This window comes from Ictidomys tridecemlineatus, chromosome 6 (assembly GCF_052094955.1).
Source record: "Ictidomys tridecemlineatus isolate mIctTri1 chromosome 6, mIctTri1.hap1, whole genome shotgun sequence".
NCBI lineage: Eukaryota > Metazoa > Chordata > Mammalia > Rodentia > Sciuridae > Ictidomys > Ictidomys tridecemlineatus.
The window spans coordinates 69177228-69197272 of record NC_135482.1 but is presented as its reverse complement, the minus strand read 5'-3'; the positions used below and the strand labels follow the sequence as shown (position 1 = coordinate 69197272).

General features: G+C 35.5%; 1 protein-coding gene across 2 annotated transcripts in view; it reads right to left on the bottom strand.

Moving 5' to 3' along the window:
- The window catches only part of Nell2 (neural EGFL like 2), a 360268-nt gene extending 350302 nt beyond the window's left edge, over positions 1-9966 (bottom strand). The window contains exons 1-3 of one of the 2 annotated variants that reach the window (XM_078014849.1): positions 9744-9966; positions 8952-9037; positions 8392-8520 (exon numbers count right to left, since the gene is read on the bottom strand). In XM_078014849.1, the coding sequence (XP_077870975.1) occupies positions 8392-8520; positions 8952-9006 (184 nt within the window). In that variant the 5' untranslated portion in view covers positions 9007-9037; positions 9744-9966. Of the gene's footprint in view, positions 1-8391; positions 8521-8951; positions 9038-9430; positions 9558-9743 lie in introns of those variants that run through there. The other variant, XM_078014850.1, reaches the window with a different exon arrangement.
- Positions 9967-20045: the final 10079 nt, after the last annotated feature.

The window sequence follows — 20045 nt, the reverse complement described above, 5'->3', positions numbered from 1 at the left end:
CATATGATCCAGCATTCTCACTTCTGGGTGTAAATTCAAAGGAAATTAACTTATTATGTCAAAGAGATAAATGGACTCCTACTTTCATTGCAGAATTATGCCCAATGGCCAAAATAGAGAATCAACCCAAGTGCCCATCCTCAGATGAATAAATAAAGAAAATGTGGTGTATATATACACAATTGAATATTGTTCCACATTAAAGAAGAAAATTCTGTCACTGTTGATGACATAGATGGACCTGGAAGCCATTAAAGTAAGTTAAATAATCCAGGCACAGAAAGACAAATACCACATGATCTCACCTATATGTGGAATCTGAAAAATAACTCCTACAAGTAGAGAGTAGAACAGTAGTTACCAGGAGCTGAGTGTAGGAGAAAAATCATCAGGGAGATGTTGGTAAAAGGATAAAAATTTCAGTTAAATGGAGAAATAAGTTCAGAAGTTCTGCTGTATTATATGGTAACTGTAATTCTTTTTTTAAAAAACTCTTTTTTAATATTTATTTTTTAGGTGTAGATAGACACAACACAATGTCTTTATTTTTATGCTTTTTAATTTTTTTATTTTATTTATTTTTTATTTTATTGTTTATTTTTTATTTTTATTTTTTTATTTATTATTTAGTTATATATTTTATTTTTATTTTTGTGTGCTGAGGATCAAACCCAAGTCCGATCCATGATAGGCAAACGCTCTACTGCTGAGCCACAATCCCAGCCCATATGGTAACTGTGATTCTAGAGAGGAAAAAAGGAAACAAAAGGTAGGGGTAGAGCTCATGAAAATCAAAAGGATATCAGTAGAGTAGAGGAAAGAGACCAGGAAGAAGAAGAAGGGGAGGGAAAGAGAGAATACTGAACAATATTGTCCAAATCATATTGTTATATTGTATGTATGTATGTATAATAACAAATATTACCATTATATACAATTATAATGCTCCAATAAAAATATTTTAAAAACAAGGCATTGTACTTTCAAATACCTCTAGGACACTAAATTTTAAGTGTCCTCATCAAAAAATTTGCAAATATGTGTTAAAATGAACCTGCTGATCAGCTTTATTTGGATATTCCACAATGTATGCAGTTAAAAACATATTGTACCTGAAAAATGTTACAACTTACATTTGTCATTTAAAAACTATATTAAGAATAATAAAAGTTTCAAGTCTTATATAAATGAGGTATAAGTGAGGCTCCAGGCATAATTCATTCTTAGACACAATAATAGAAGTAAAAAAAGGCTGGTCACCATACATAAGCAATTTTGAAATCCAGACAGGAAAACCACATGTTGTCAAGTTTTGAGAATAATCCTCTATGATTCTTAACTTTACCTACTAGCATCTCATTGCTTCCCTTTAATTAAATTTCTTTTTTTGAGAAATTATATCCCATCTGATTGAAATGTATGATATATCAAGATCATTGTACTGTCATGTGTAACTAATTAAAACAAATAAAAATTTTTCTTTTTTATGAAAGATGACTCATGTTTACAACAAAGAAGTCTTTTTCTTGCTTTTAGAAATTTTCCCATTTTATCCTCTGACTCAGGCAGAGCCAGCAGTAGCATTTTTCCTGGTATAGTATTCTTCAGAACCTTATAGGTTTGTGTATCATGGAGATTCACTCATAGTTGGGGGAAACAGATATTCCTCGGATAAAAGATAACTCCACAGATATTTCCTGAATAATTCTATCTCTATACCTGGCCTCTAGCTAGGTGCACTGCTCACACCTGTGATCCCAGCAACTCAGGAGGTCAAGGGAGGAGTATCACAAGTTTGAGATCAATCTGGGCAATTTAGCAAGACACTATCTCAAAAACAATAAAAAATTAAAAAAAAGACTTGGTATGTAGCTCAGTGGTAGGGCACTCCTGGGTTCAATCCTAGTACTGAAAAAACAAGAGGGAAAATAAAAATGAAGTTTTTTAAAAAAAAAATTCGTGACCTCTGCTGAAATAATTGAGGGGATCCATGAATAACATGTCCTTCAAAGATCCCTAACTGCAATCTGACCTTCTGTACTTTTGAGACACTAGCAAAATATATTCCAGCCATACTATTGGTTTTCTCTCCAGAACAGCCATTCCTGGATGGTGAATCTCATATTTAACATTTTTTTGTGTGTGTGTGTAATATAAATGGACAGAGGATTTCTCAAATATCATGTCCTGGATCCTTTTTGCTAAACAATTCTTCACCAAATTCTCTCTTTCATCTCATATTTTACTATAAGGTGCAAGAAAAGGCAAAGTATACCTTCAACATTTATCTTACAAATCACTTCAGCTTACTATACAAGTTAATTGTTTAAAAGTGCTGCTTTTCACAGTATAGAAATTCCTCAGAAAACCTGGAATGGAACTACCTTTGACCCACATATCCCATTCCTCGGTTTATACCCAAAGGAGTTAAAATCAGCATACTACAGTTTCACAGTCACATCAATATTTATAGCAGCTCAAATCACAATAGCTAAACTATGGAACCAACCTAGATGTCCTTCAATAGATGAATGGATAAAGAAAATGTGGTACATATACACAATGGAATATTATTCAGCCTTAAAGAAAAATGCAATTATGGCATTTGCAGTGAATGGATGGAACTGAAGAATATCATGCTAAGAAAAATAAGCCACACACAAAAAACTAAAGGCCAAATGTTTTCTCTCATAAGTGAATGCTGATCCATAATTGGGGGTATAAGGTACAAGGAAGAATGAAGAAACTTTGGATTGTGCAGAGGGGAGGGGAGCGGGTGTTGGGATTGAAATAACAATGGAATGACTCAGCCATTATTTCCCTAAATACATGCCTGAATATACTACTAGTGTGACTCTGGACCATGCACATCCAGAAGAATGAGAAGTCGTGCTCCATTTGTGTACAATATGTCAAAATGTATTCTACTGTCATGTACAACTAATTAGAACAAATTTAAAACTTTTTAAATAATTTTTTTAAAGTGTTGCTTTAGGGCTGGTATTATAGCTCAGTTGTACAGCATTTGCTTCACGTGCATGAGGCACTAGATTCTATCCTCAGCACCACATAAAAATAAATAAGTAGAGATATTGTGTCCATCTAAAACTAAAAAAAAAAAAAATTAAAGTGCTGAGTGCTGCTTTCTACATGATGGAAGGACACAATTCAATTAAGTTTCCTACCACTACACAAACAAGGATATTCTTTCCTCTAGTTCATAATAACAAGTTCTTCATTTCCATCTGAGTCCTCTCTGACAGTGTCTTTAACATCTATATTTTTATCAACAGTCTGTTCATGATGACTTAGATAATGTTTAAGGAGATTTAGATTCTCTACCATGCTCTTCACTTTCTTCTGAATCCTCCCTAATATAATCACCAACATCCATATTTCAATTAAAATCCTATTCAGGGAAATCAAGAACTTTTTTAGGATGTTTTCAAAATTCTATCTGCCTATTGACCAACTCCAAAACCACTTCCAAACTTTTAGTTATTTCTTACAGAAGTACCCCACTTCCATATACCAAAACATATTAGTTTCCAAAGGCTTCTAAAACCAATCACAACAAACTTAATGACATCAGTCAACATAAATTTATTGCATCACAATTCTGGAGGTCAGAAATCCAAAATTAGCCTAACTGGACAAAAATCTAGGTGTCAGCAGTGCTGTGTTCTTTCTGAAGACTCTAAGGAAAAATATTTTCTTGACTTTTCCAGCTTCTAAAGACTTCTTAACAATCCTTGATTCTAGGCCCTCTTCCATCTTGAAAGCCAGCAATGGCTGGTCTAGTTTTTTTCACATCACAAAACTCGAATACTGACTCTGATCAAAGAACTCTGATACTGACCCTTCTACCTGTCTCTTACATATTTAAAGGACTTGTGATTACAGAGGGCCCATGCAGATAGTCCTTTGCAGCTTCTTTATCTTCTGATCAGCAAATCAGCAACCTTGTCATATAATATACATAAAATTCTCAGGTTCCAAGAACTAGAACAAGAACATCTTCGAGGGACTATTATTCTACCTACCACAATACATATCTATATAATGAAAGCTTTTCAATTCTGCTCTATTAATGTGATCTACCATGTAACATGGTCCCTGCTATACTCATTAGCTTCATTTCATATGTGTCTCCATTCCTCTAGACTTCTTCTATTTTCTCAAATGCACCATGCTCATTCTATTCTCAGGATCTTTGCTCATACCATTCCCCTTGCCTGTGTTATTCTTCCTCCCTGAATTCCCTCAGTCTTTCTTTACAGACTCCCCTTATGTATCCCTCAGTTATCAGCATAAATGACTCTTCCTCAGACAATTTCCCTGACCCTTTGATTCCCCAAACTAGAATACAGTTCCCATTACACCCACAGTTTTTCATATAATTTATCTTAATGGTGATTAAGTTATCTGTGTAGTTACTTAATAGCTGTTTTTAAGGCACTATGAAGATATAGGTAAGTTCTACTTCTTTATCATATACCTAATAACGCATAGGAATAATTCATTTGGATGAATGAATATAACTTGCTTAATATTCATAACATTATTCATTTTATAATCAAGGATACTGATGCTTACCGAAATAAAGGGCATTCACCATAGTAACATAACTAGTTTCTTTGGTTTCTAAGTACAACTCTTAATCACTGTGTTATTTTACTCTACTGGGGCATCAATGACCATCATCCCTAAGTTTAGATATGCTCATTAACTATCATACAAGTACTTATTGACACCTTGCTTTACTTAATTCAGTTACCTTGGCCTACTAAATCAATGTCCTTCTTTCATTCCATTTTCAAACTGGCATGAGAGTAGATTTGTGAACATTTTTTTCTTTTTATATTTTAATGTTCTTTAAAAATAATTACTAAATTTATTTTTAAATTATCAACTCGGGAAAAAATACACTTTTATTTTATCTACTTCTGTGGGGATTAGTAAGATTATAAAATATATGAACACTTTAGAAGAAATTTTCTTAAGCCAACAGATGAAACTATATATTTTGGGAACCTGGACAGATAAATTGTTAAAAAATCAAAGATCTAAAATTCATGCTTACTTTGCAAGAAAGTCCTAAAACTTTGCTTCTGTGCACTCTCATTCCTGATCTTTTATATACACAGAGAAAAAAACATTATTGTGATTGTTATCTTGGAAAACATTTCCTAGACTTTAAAACAAAGTAACTGCACTAGTCCTTAAGATTTTAGGACTCTTTGCTACTATTTATAGGTCTTTCTCACTGTCAAAATTCACTCCTCCATTTCTTTAAATAATAATAAGTGTATATTTGTAGCTATGAGTAAGAATACAGCTAGAAAACACTAGAATATCCTAATGTAAGGCCATATATATTGCCTGGACACTTTTTTTCTTAAGAAAACTAATGTAATAGGGACAGATTGAAAGCCACATTTATTAAGTGATGATCTAATTTAACATCTTAAAACTTAAATTTCTAAAGCAGCTATAAAATAAATTTTAGCAACAATGAAACCATTTTAGTGATACTATGGTTGCTATTACAATAAAAAATATGACTTTGAAATATATTTCCATTTGTTGTGACTATAAACATATAATAATATATTAATAATATATTCATATTTCATACTAATTTACAAAGATTATTCATAGTTTCAAAAAGTAGTGAATTGTATGCATCTCAAAAATCACTAAAGAGAAAAATGAAGTAGGCAAAAGGAAGAATTAATATTAAATAAGTAAAAATCTGGGCAGATATATATATATATGTAAAATATATATATACATAGAGAGAGAGAGAGAAAGAGAAGTTTCTTTATTTTAAAGCTAAGAGAGAGAAAAAAGAGTTTTGTTATTGCAATAGAAATCTGACAGTTCAAAATCTCTTCTATCTATTTAGAACACATCTGATAGCACAAAGAAACCTATATGATAGGTTCATAAGAAATCTGAGAGCATCTCGCAGATTTTTGTAATTTGTTACTATTCCTGCTGTGACATTTTACACATCATATAAAATATCTGCAGTACCCTCGATTCACTATAAATGGGTCTATAAAATCTCCAGAGTTCCAATGCTTTTGTTTCTCTAAGCCCATGAGATACAATGAAGCAGCAAGACTCAGAACTGACTTCTTAACAAAACCTTCCATATCCTAAAAGCAGAGAAAATACCTTTACAAAGTAATGCAGAACTACCACTCAGTGTCAAAGGTCCACTTGTTTTCAATTTTGGAATCCAAATGTTATAAAAAGAGAAATCACTAGAGCATAATCAATACATCAGTAATACATGCCTACTGAGAACACAGCAGGCAGTAAATACTTACTGAATAATTGGCTACATGAAATAAAGTTCATAATTTGGCAGGAAATGAAATCACATCTTCAAAAGTATGTAAGCATTTACTCTGTCTCAATATTGGGCTTGGTATCAATCATGAAACAAAACAACCAAATCATCAATGTACTTTAATATCTAGTTACTGAAAATGATTCAAAGAAAACATATTTCATGTGTCTTAGTATTTGGAACATAATGTCTATCTTAAAGAAGCTGAAAATTAAATAAAAATAAATGCTAAACATTTTTTTAAAAAAATTAACCAGGAAAAAAATATTGGTTCCTTAAGACTATTTTCAAGAAACTGTCTGATATCTAGTTTTCCAATTGTCTCACATAAAATGTACATTCCTGAGGGTTCCTATTTGTGACAGTTCAGGCATTCTTCATATAAAGCCAGGAAGAACACCAATAGAATTTAAAGGATCTTTGGAAATATGAAGAGCACTTCAATACCATTTTTTATTAGAAGCTTTAGATTCTTTAAAGTTTTCAAGTTACTTGAATTAGCAGTAATGAAATAACTTGTTTTCCATTTCACAGAAACTGAAAATCAGAGATAAAGTAATACACAACAAAAAAACAAAGGCAAAGGCTTAGCCCGATAACATGCTTATTAAACTCTGAATTTTGCTGACAGCTGAGCCTTTATTTCCTTCATTATATTGGGACATTGTTTTTAAAAGATATAGTATTTAAGCCCCACCCTCCAAAACAAGGTCTTTAAGTAAATAAGATACTATCTTAAATATCTGTCAAAATAAAAACACCAAATTAACGATAAAATTAAAAGGACAGTTTTTAGAAAAGAAAATTTCATTTTAGTTTCTGGTAAAAGCAAACTTGTTTTAAATAAATGCAACACATGTCAATTTCCTCCTTTCCCAACTGTGAGCTTTGGTGTTACTGTCCATGGTGACACATACTGGCTATAACAGGCAATGACACCACTAGAGAAACACTCAAGTTTATGTGATTCCAATTTCTTGGTGGCAGATCTGCTGGAGTGGATGTATTTTGCACATTCAACCCTTTATTAATTATGAGTTGCACTTCTTAGGAAGACATGGCCCCAATATAGCCAAAGAAAAATCTAGCTGACTTGGGGAAAGACACCTTATTCCATCAGATATGTTGAACCATACTCCATTTCTTTTTTCCCTTCATCTATCTTTCACCATATCTAAATCTAGTGTTTCTGTGTTTAGCTACCTTTCAGAAGCTCATATTACAATATCTTTCCACAAACCAAGTAATTTTCAAAAGCTTTACTAAATCAAAATTAAAGTTTATTGCACTGAAATTTCTTGTGACTGTACAACACATTTAAATATAATTTGAAAAGTAGTCATTTGCGCATATCCCTGTCCACTGACTCAAAAAAAGTTTTAAAACCATAAGAGTATAATAAATGGATATAGAAGACATTAAGATTTTTTACTTAAAATATTTTCAAAATATTTTAAAATATTCAAAGATTCAAAATATTCCTCTTGTCATTTGGTGGAGAAGGAAGAACGATGATCTTTCCGTGATGAATTCTGCCTTACATATAGTGTACTTGTGATATACAGTAGATTAAAAAATACTAAAAGGTATACATTTTTCCAGAAACACTACCCCCACAAAGAAAGGTCTCCCAGTAAGGCACCACTGCACCTGAAACTTTCAGAGATCAATGTCTTAACTAAGATTAAGCTATCTTGTTTCCTACCTAAATCAATTTCACCCAAATGAGGCGTTTGTGTTACAATTTATTGTTCCCCAGACTACAAAATCAACCATCTGCCATCGGGGTTTCTGGTAATTAAGGGACTCTTCATTAGACTGGCAAGAGTACAAAATGAGGAGTAAGGTGAGGGACTGGGGAAAAACCAAGACACTTAAAAAGAGATCCGACAACGTGTCTTACAGTCAACCCTCAGCTCAGATTCTGTCATCCATGAAGCAAGGCAAAGTTAGGAGGAGAGGCCGGGCCAACTCTTCCCAAGGCTATGGCAACTAAAACCGCACTGAGGACTTACTGCACTGGATCATACCTTGAAAGAGAAAGGCTTTCGTCCCATTATGCAGCCCCGGGACCTGGCGCACTCCGGCAGTGGACTCTCCAAGTTCTAACTCTGTTAAGACGTCGATCTGCAGGGAGGGGTCTATCCCAAGTCCCCACACTGGTGGAGTGGGGAGGAGGAGAAAAGAAAGAAAAAGCTCCATTAAAACGCAATCCTCTTACTCCAAGGCAGCAAAGAACCGCGTCTTCGCGACAATATTGAGAAGTGATGACGAGAGGCGACTCCCTCCTCCACCGCGGAGAGCCTTACCTGAGATCAGCAGCCAAGCTTTAAATAGCGGGGCACCCAGTCCTATTTCCATGACCTACTTTAAGCCCCTCTCTGTAGGAAGTTCCCCCTCAGCCCTCAAACCTGATCAGCGGTGTGACCCGCCTGTCTCCAAGGCAAGCACACACACAAAAAAAATTTCTAAATCCAAACCCGCCCCCTACTCCAGACCTACTTCGGGTCCAGGAAAAGCGAGGCGTTCCCCGCCAGCCCCCAGGCGGGAGCCATCCCTTTTCCCCCGCCCTGGCTTTAGGACCACTCACCTGCCCCGAGACCGAAGATCAAACAGAAGGTTCTCAGTAAGACCCGAGACTCCATGGTGTGGATCTGCTCAGTCCATCGTCTCCCTCTTTAAAAATAAAAATAAAAATCGAAGAGGTTCTTGGAATCGAGCGAGAAAATAGCGTGTGCCTCTCCTCCAGCTGCCTCGGGTTTACTGATTAGTAGGATTAACACGATTTGGTTGCCTAAGAAAGAAAAGGGAGGCCCCCGGAGACGCGTGAAGAACTTAGAGCCTCCAATGCGCTCATCATTCCCACACGGAGAGCCCAGGCGGCGGAGCGGGATGAGAGGAGATTGGGAGGGAGGGGTCGGGCTCGCCCGGGACCTGCTATGCTGGGGAATTAGCTCCCGAGCCGAATAAATGCAGCCCAAGATGCGCACAGCCTGAGGAAGGAAGGCGGCCCCCAGAAAGCCTGGGCTGGGGCAGCCCCGCACCCGCCCTCTTCCCCGCCGCCCGAACCTGTTGTAAAGGCAGAGACAATGGAGAGAGCGTCGGGAGACGCGCGGAGGAGAGACGGCTCCTCCTGGAGGGAGGGGCGGGCCCGGAGGCGGAGAGAGGAATTGGAAGGAGGGGCTGCCAGGGCGAGGCTGGCGCTCACTGTCCCTCTCCTGCACGGGCTCCCGGGTTCCTGGCTGGGTCTGGCGAGCCCCCGAGCCACTGCAGCCTCCGCCCTCCTCCCTCCTTCTCTTACTGACCGGCAATGCCAATCTCCTTTCCGGATTGAAAGATTTAAATTCAAGGTGCTAAGTTGATGGGTGGTCTTTGCTCTTACCCCTCGGTTTCGGGCGCGTGTCTCTAAAGACAGACCGAGAGACAGAAAAGACCACCCAGCTGCTGGAGGGGAAGGTAGAACGAGACGCCACTCTTAAGGCAAAGGGGTGAAGACCAAGTACACTCGTGCACAGGGCTCGGGAGCAGCACCGGGCGCAAGGAGAAGGCCACCAAAGCTCACGGGACTCGGAGGAAGAAGAGAAATTGCTGTAGATGGGTGGCGAGCCTGGGACATCCTGGGAGCCCTATGGGAGATTTTCCCAGCCCGGGGCGGGGCGCTGGAGAGCTTCCCTGGCTTGCAGACTGCGTAAATAACTTAGGAGCTGCTGGACAGCTCCGGGACCTCGCGCGCCCCCTGCCAAAGCCAACGTGGAGGACCTAGGCTCGGGTTCTCCACTACAGCCACACAGTAGCAGAAGTCAAGACGGTAGGAAGGAAGGAAGGAAGGAAGGAAAGAAAGAAGGGAAGGAGGGAGGGAGGAAGGGAAGGAAGGAGGGAAGGAAGAAAGAATGAGTCCCAGTGAGAAAGAAGAGACACCCCATGGTTGACTACACTCATACAGGCTACTCAATCTTCACCATACATATTCAGGACCATAAAAGTAAGGTCATTGTGCTCTATTTCTCAGCAGGCAAAAAGTACATTCAGGGTCAAAGGCACATAATGCTTTTCAACAAAGCCCTCAAACTTTGAGGTACATTTTTAGGAAAAGCATTCAATTTCCATTTCGGAAAAGTTAACGGTTCCAGAAGGATTAGAATATTGATCAGAGCAAGGGCCAATTGTGTTTCTTAACCTTCCATCCAAACAAGTAAATTTTGAGTTCTCCAACTGGATCTGACACAGCTTGCTACTAAAATGCTAACTGGGTAATCTGAGGTTCCTATAGGGCAGGATATAATGATGAATGTTTATAATATGCTTAGTATACATTCTATATGTATATGTGTATATACATGTATGTATGTAGACACATAAATACAGTATTATAGTGGAAGAGGGGCATTTTAAGCTCTGATCTTGAAAGTTTTTAGAGAAAACAAATCCGAATTTGAAAGTTTTTTCCAATTTAATTGTTAATACTCTGTTTATGAAAAAATCCACTTAATTGTAATTTTGTAAACTTTGAGAAATATTCCAATACTTATATGTGATGAAATTTGTTTTTATAAAACTACCTAAATATTTAAAACTACACCAAATAAAGTTAATTTCATTGTATTAATTAATTCAAAGAATATTCCTCAAAGAATTAAAAACCTTTCTATGGAAATACATTCAAAATATGAGTGTAATAAATACCTGTAAGAGTTACATAGATTTTAGGTAATGTCATTACTTAAAATGATATTGGAAGAGAAAATGAAAGAATATAAATATATGTATATACACATAATTACATGCAGAATTTCCCTAACATAGTTGTACTCAACCAAATCATAAAATTAGGGATATTCTCCAGTTTCTCTGACTCTTACTTAAGACATGCTAAAAGCTGATGGCTTGTATCCAGAACCACACATACACTTGTGCTCCCTCCAGAAGAACTATATTTGGTACCCCAAATTATTCCAGCTGAACCTGCTACTTTACTTCTATTTGACCTAATTAGAAATCATGGAAATTATAAATATAGGAGTACAGATGGGGGCAGAAAGTTGTTTCAATAAAACCAAAGGATAAAGTTTGAAAAACTACAATAAAAGTATTATTTAGGGCAGGGATTCTCAACCTTAGAGTTACCAACATTTTGGGTTTGGTCTGCTTTGTGCCTTTTAGAATGATTGGTAGTATTCCTGATCTCTACCCACTAAATGCCAAAATTTTCATGATGTCTGTATTTTCTGGATGTCTTTTTTCTTTAAATTTAACCTTTATTTAATTTATTTTTATGTGGTGCTGAGACTCAAACCCAGAGCCTCACCCATGCTAGTACAAGTTGTTGAACTACAACCCCAGCCCAGTATCTGTATGTCTTTTTACTATATCTTCTTTTGCAGCTTTTAAAATTGGTATCCTAGGGAATACAATATGCTGACTTAACTTTTCACCTTCTACATAGAGTCCATATGTTACCACTTCAACTGGAACATAGAAACATTACCACTATATAGTGTATCCTCATCTCTTTATGCTGTGGTTGTCTTCTTATTATAACAATATACACTAATATTCATTTTAGACAATGTTAAAATTTTTTGCTTAAAGAAACAATCAATGAAGTGAATAGAGAGCCTACAGAATGGGAGCAGCTTTTTACCACATGCACATCAGATAGAGCACTAATCTCCAGGATATATAAAGAACTCAAAAAACTTAACACTAAAAAAACAAATAACCAAATCAATAAATGGGCTAAGGAACTTTACAGACACTTCTCAGAAGAAGATATACAATCAATGAACAAATATATGAAAAATGTTCAACAGCTCTAAGCAATTAGAGAAATGCAAATCAAAACTACTCTAAGATTTTATCTCACTCCAGTCAGAATGGTAGTTATCAAGAATACAAGCAATAATAAATGTTGACGAAGATGTGGGGGGAAAGGCACACTCCTAAGTTGCTGGTGGCACTGCAAATTGATGCAACCAATCTGGAAAGCAGTATGGAGATTCCTCAGAAAACTTAGAATGGGACTATCATTTGACAGTGCTATCCCACTCCTCAGTCTATACCAAAGGACTTAAAAACAACATACTACAGGAACACAGCCACATCAATGTTCATAGCAGCACAATTCACAATAGCCAAACTGTGGAACAAACCTAGATGCCCTTCAAGAGATAAACAGATAAAGAAACTGTAGTATATATAAACAATGGAATATTACTCAGTATTAAAAGAGAATGAAATTGTGGCATTTGCAGGTAAATGGATGGAGTTGGAGAATATCATGGTAAGCAAAGTAAGTCAATCCCCCAAAAACAAAGTCTGAATGTTCTCTCTGATAAGTGGATTCTGATTCATAATGGGGGAGTGCATGGAAAAAAATGGAGTAACTTTGATGGGGCAGGGGACAGGGGTGGGAAGGAGGGGACATGAAGGCAGGAAAGATGGTGAAATGAGATTACATCATTACCCTAGGTAGAGGCAAATATAAATCAAAAGAAAATTGGAGTAGCTATATAGTTATCAGAAAAAGTAATCTTTAGAACAAAGAAAATTATCAGGCCTAAAGGGGTATATTATATAACAATAAAAGAATAGATTCACAAAGACATAACAAACCTAAATATGAATGCACCTAAGAGCAAAGTATCAAAATACATGAAACATTTGCCTAGAGAAATAGTAAGAAAACTAAATTAATAAAAAGATAAATTCACAATTATATTTTGAAACTCCCATTTCTGTCTCATAATCAATATAAATCTCTACTTCCATGTAGTTTCTAGGCCAAATTCCACCAAATATTCAAAGAAGAAATAACATCATTTATATACAATTCTTCCAGAAAATAAAAGAGAATACTTCCAAACTCTTAAGACATAAAACAATACAAAATAAAACCAACTAGACATAAAACAATACAAAACTAGACATAAAACAATACAAAATAAAACCAACAACAACAAACATATTTCTGGGAACACAGAGACACATTCCTCATCAAAATATCGGTAAATCATATCTGGCAATATGTAAAAGGAATAATAAACCACAACCAAGTAGAGTACGTTCCAGAAATCCAAAGTTGATTAAACAATTTAAAATTAATCAACACAACTTACCATGTTTATAACCTATGGAAAACAGTGATCGTATCAAATGATGCAAGAAAAGCATTTAATAAAATCAACAAGTAGTTATGATAAAAAATAGCTTGTTACAGAGTAAAAATAGAAGAGAACTTCTTCTATTTAATAAGCACAACTAAAAAGGTCCTGCATCTAGTTTAACAAAGCAACATTGTATTGGAAATTCCAATCAAGAAAGTGAGGCAAGTAAAAGAAATAAAATTCATTCACATTAGAAAGAAATAAATAAAATTTCCCCTAGATGATATGGTTATCTCATTTAAAAAATTCCCAAAGAATCTATGAAAATGCTGTCAGACCTAGTAGATGAATTTAAAAGGCTGCAGAATACAATGTCAATTTAAAGAAATCAATCATCTTTTATATACAAGCAGTGAATAACTGAAATTTTTTAAAAAATTAAATATCATTCACAACAGCATTAAAAACATAAAATAATGCTGTGGCAAATGCCTGTAATCTCAAGAACTAGGGAGCCTGAGGCAGGAGGATTGCAAGTTTAAGGACAGCCTTGGCAACTTATTGAGTCACTATCTCAAAATAAAATAAAAAGGGTTATGGGTAGAGCACTTTCCTAGTATGGGCAAGACCCCAGGTTAAATCTCCAGTACTTTAAAAATAAAATAAAACACTTAGTGGGGAAATCTAATAAAATAGCAAGATTTCACACTGAAAACTATAGAATATTGCTAAGTTGGAATTTAAAGACATAAACCAATGAAAAGATCTACAATGCTCACAGATAAGACTTAATATTATTAAGGCATTGATTATCTTCATATTGTCCTAAGGATTCAAGACAATCCCAATCAAAATTCTAGCAGGCAATTAACAAGCTGGTTATAAAATCTATATGTAAAATAAAAGCAAACAGAAAATCCAAAAGTGTTTTTGAAAAAAAATGGAGAATTTGCACTGACTTCAGGATCATACTACAAAACAGCTCTTATCAATACAGTGCAGTGTGAGAATAGTCTACTTAGAGTGATTTGAAGCAGTGTAGCAGTACACCTGGCTTAAACTTACAGCTTTTGAAAATATCATTGAGTCATTAAGAATGCACAAATATATAAAAGGAGATTAAAGAAATAAAATAGCAACAAGAAAAACTATAAGAGAAAAAAGATAACAGAAGCAGAATAATTAAGTATAACAGACCAAAAATGGTAAGTAGGAGAAGATAATTTGTGCAACAAAGGTGGATTTCCTCCCGAAGCACATTCTCATTTGTTGACAATAGAAAGTAAAAGGGATGCCTAGCTGGAGAATATGGGAGGAGGTTAGGTTTCAGCCAATATTCTCTGAATTCACTACACACTTCAAACTATTCAACTGAACATCTCTAAAATATATATATGAAGTATTTCTTCAAATAGCTCTAGAGACAACATGACCAAAAAAAGATCTTGGAACTTGGTTAAGAACTCAGGGACTGCTGGGGGTTGTCTGTTTTGCCCTGCAGTACATGAACGCTTGTTCTTTCTGCTGTCGTCACATCCAACTATGCCACATCAGTACTAACCTATTTCTATTACTCCCCTTTTGTGATAATGATTCCATTATCACAATGCAAAATCATGGTAAAGTTGGTCCACAGGTATAGGCACAGAAAAGAGAACTGGAAATGTGAATAAGGTTAACTAAACAGCACAATTAGCTAATGCATTGCTGGTTGAAAATACATATATAGCATTGTGAGCCCAGGATTAACTGGCTTATCAAATATATCAGTCACCAAGAGCCATGAGTCATCAGTTCAAAAGCTTATCCCACCATGCAGCCCTTATTTTTAACTGCCAACAGTCAAACATAGTGAGCACTGGCTGCTTTTGCCAGTACATTTCAGTACTTAATGTTCATCTGAATAGAATGAAGCATCCACATGGACCCAGCTGGTCTGCTGGATTCTGGCCTTGTTTTAGGTTTTCTATTAAAAGATAAGGCTTTGCCTAGCATTAGGAGAAAAGGAACCCTCCTCTGAAGGGATAAATACCAGAATATTCTTAGTGATATCCAGAAATCAGTTCTGCTTATGTCGGATTTTTACCTTCATTCTATAAAATGCTCCAGAAATGGTAACCAGAAAAGTCATTAATAATTCAATTTTCAAAGAAAGATTTTTATTTGATTCTGTCTCTGCTATCACCCAAAAGAATTTCCTTTCTAAGGCTATATGTAGCCCTCACCTTAAAGAAAATATGTTAAGTTCAGACTTAAAGATATAAAAATTCAAAATCCTTCCTGACTCATCATATATTTCTTCCTAATGCTTAACTGCTGTCATTAGAATCTTCATTTTGATGAATATGCAGTTGCTAGATGAAAAGCCCAAGCCAGGTTTCCAAATGCATGGCTTGGGAACAAGATAAGTCTATGTTAGTACCTTAAAAGGCTGGAAGAGACCCAGATTCAGCATTATCTCTGCCAAAGTGTCTGTTCACACATATCATCCAATCCTCTGACAGGAAGAAGTGCCCCAGGAGTTTGTCACCATGCCAGAGCCACCTCTATCTCCAGCTTAACTGTCTTGGCCAAAGCCTAAAACTAAGAATGTGAAAGGTAGGCAGAGCTGCTGAATAAGCAGGTAAACAAGTCAGGGAGTAGCACAGGGATGTCCAGGTCATCCTTATCCTTCTCCTATGCAAGCTGATTCTTGGTATTCACAATGTGAAGGGACAGATTTGTGGAAAGAATGGTCATTTTTTATAATCATATAATAGAAACATAAAAAATTCTCAGTTTGCAAACAAGTCTCCCACAATTCAAGCAGTCTGTTCAAAAATCATAGTATGACTAATTAATTCAGAGTTCGATATTCATACCTGTTCTCCTAATTTATTCACTTATTCAACAGATATTTGAGGAGGTTCAATTATGTGGTGAGTATGGTACTCCATGTTTCAAATGACAGAATCTCAAACTAGGGTCTGGCAACACTTAGATCAAAGAACCCTTCTAAAGGGTCATGGATTAATTCAAAAACATAATTACTGTCTCTAGATGTTCCAAAGAAATGATGATGTACCACCCTGACAGATTTCTCTGACAATCTACTTGAAGGATTAGTTAGGCCCCATGAACACCTCTTCTGACCAAAGATTTCACTATCTCTCCTACTCACTCTGTTGTTCCTTGAACATCATACTTTTGCCTCAGGAACTTTGCACATTTGATTTTCTGTCTGATGTTCTCCCTCACAGTCAAATAGCTTGTTCCTTCACTTTTTTCAAATGTTACTTTTTCAGTAAGGACTTCTCAAATGACTCCAATTAAAATTGCAAGTAGAGTTATATACATACTCTGTACTTCCCATCTGCTTTCCTCACTTAATTTTACATATATATATATATAGATAGATAGATAGATACATACATACATACATACATATATATTTAAATATATATTCTTATATCTGATGTGAATATATAATATATAAATATATTTATATAGGTATATATAAAAATAAGTAAAATATCTGTATTTTAGTCTATATCTCCCCATTCTATTAAATAAACTCCATTTTCACTGATTTTTTTCACTAATTTATATATAATACATCAACATTATACACATTGGCTGAATATAAGAATAACATATATAAATACACCTAGATAGTGTACGGCATTCAAAAGGCATTCAAATGTGGTAGTTATTATTACTTAGAATTTACTACAGTGAAAGTACATATGCTATTGATCAAGAGGACATCCTCCAGAGCACACAAAATCTCTGTTTTAACTTCTACAGAACATTCTATCTAGTTCCTAAGATATGGAAAAAGCTTGCTTCTTTCATCTCTAAATCACTACTCTACATTCTAAATGGGTTCAACAAATGATTTTTGATGGAGATCTAAGTTTCTGAGCAAAACCTCCTGTGTAATATTTGCAGCAGTTTGTAATATTTTTTTAGCAACGAAAAGAAACTGACAACTTATTTTCACTTGTTATTTATCTCAGTATTTCAGGTTCTTATTGATTGTACACAAAAATGTGCCTCAAAATACCTCCAACTTAGGATAAAACACATTCTTTTCATTTCCTTTGATTTCCTCTGTTTCCCACAGCAAATTATATCAATGTGACTGACGACTATTTCGCCAATATTACAGGTGCATTTTTCAACTTTTTGCTTTTCTACTCCTTTTTTTCACACATCAAATTATTTTTTTCCTTTGATTTGACTACAATCTTCTAGTTTCCCTCTGTAGAGCATATGCTATTTTAATTGACAAAACTCCAGTATGTAAAAATATGACTTTGTTCTTTATGGTTCATGGAGCATTTACTATGTGTCAGACATTTGTCAAAGAGCATTAACTCTTTAATTCTCATGATCATCTCACCATATACACATTCATTACAGATGAGGAGAGTGAGGTAAGAGAGGTTAAATATATTCACCAGGGTCTTAAGCTGATAGGGATACAGCTGGAATTCAAACACAAGTGTTGTGACTACAGAGTTGATTCTCAATACCACTCCACTATAGCTGTTTTTTTTAAAAAGTTGTTAGAAATTTTAATCTAGTGAATTCCAGGCTTATTCAATCACTTCTCTGTTTTCCCAGCTGACTTTCAGTTTAAACTAAGTTCAGATTTCTCCCCCAACCCCATATCCAAGCATGCATATATTTCATCAAGGCAGAAGTGGAGAAGACATCATTCCCATCTTTAACTCTCCAAATTAGAATATGCTATGGGTGTCTAACTTTTCCCTTATATTTTGGTCATTTGCTTCTTCTGAGATGTTCCTCACACAGAGGACACCAAACTTATTTCCTATGCCCTGCCATTATGGTCACAGTTTTCTGAATTTGATGGACCTGCCAAATATCCACATAACAATGTCAAATAGACTGGCACCAAGAAGAGAGGCTTGGACTGGAACAGAGATGGAAACTGAATCCATGGAAGGAGGTCTTGCTAAAACCGTCATGCCCTCATACCTGGAAGATCCATATGCAATATGCCTTCCACTTCTCCAGAAAGGCGTTGTGCTTGCAGTTCTCCTGCAGGAAGTACCACAAATGGTGTTTTGCTCTTGCCCGAGTCACTGCCTCTACTGGAGTTTAGGTTCATGGGAACTATATCCCTTAAGAGCCAAGGTCATTCATACTATTCTTGTTCTTCTTGTTTTATTGTTGATTTTTTTGTTCACTCTTAATTTTTAAAGAGGTCACATGTTCTTCTCTTTAAATGTTTTCTTTTTATTTCTATGATTGGTCTTTTCCTTCCTTTGGGTTATGATTCTATATAGACAAAGATTGTTTCCCACCTTTCCTACTGGACTGAAAATTCTCTAACAACAAGGCTTGTGTCTTTCCTATTCATAAGATTAAGGCCAAACATAATGATATGCAGACAGTCAGAGCTTAATGGATACATATTTCTTTAATCACACTGAAATGCAATTTACTCTCTCTTTCCAATGCATAGAATGCGGTTCCATATCCTGCCTTGAGAGGATCTCAGAAGAATATATTTTACTAATTAGGTAGATACATTTATCAAATACATCAATAAAGTACACTATAATTTCAAGACTGAAAATTTGTTTTCAAATACAACTCAGTAATGGAACAAGCCTATTCTAAATATATTCACAATGCCTGGGTTTCCTCAGAAATTGTTCATCACTAGGTGAGACATCTAGAAAAGGTGTGAGGCTGCCCCACAGTTGAGAAAATAAAGGCAGGGTCAGGAGGAAGAATTCCTTACATCTTTTTAAAGATTTGAGTATTTGAAAAAGAAATCATGGTATGCAGATGAATCTATGAAGGTACATGTGTAACAGTTTACTGGGATGACTAGAATAGAGGTAAAAACATCATCAGACTGACAGTATCTATTCTATTTATAATTATTCCATTCTCCAATTGGGCAGGTCAAAGAATCTTCTCCATCACTACAACCATAATAATATCTAACACATAAAAAGCACCTATCAGTTTTCAGGACTATGTTTAAGAGGCTTCATGGATTATTTCATTTAATTGATCATTACAAATAGCCCTGTAAGATAAGTACTATTATTTTCAAACTACTACTGATGAAACCAAAATCAACACCAACAGTAATAAGATGCCCAATTGATCTTTGCATGTATTGTAACAATCTGATTCAAGACCCAAACTACTTTTAAAGCATCAGCATCCAGAAAGGATGTTATTTAAACTCATCTGGAAATTCACACACCAAAGAAACTGTTATTCACAATATGTTATATGTATTATTTTTCTAGGGCTGCCATACAGAAATTATTTTCTTATAGTACAAGAAGTTAGAACTCTGAAATCAAGGTGTTGGCATGGCCATGCTCCTTCTGAAGCTTCTAGAGGAAGATTCTTGCTTGACTCTTTCTGCTTCTGGTAACCCCAGGTGTTAACTTGGTCTGTGGTAACATACTACAATGTCTGACTCCAAGGCAAAAACTCTAAATCAGTTTTTTTTTCTATCAAACCCCTCTGAACCTCAATTTTCTCATCAATTTTCTCCATCAGAGATTAAGTTAAAAATATCAAATCTTTTCAGCTCCAAAATT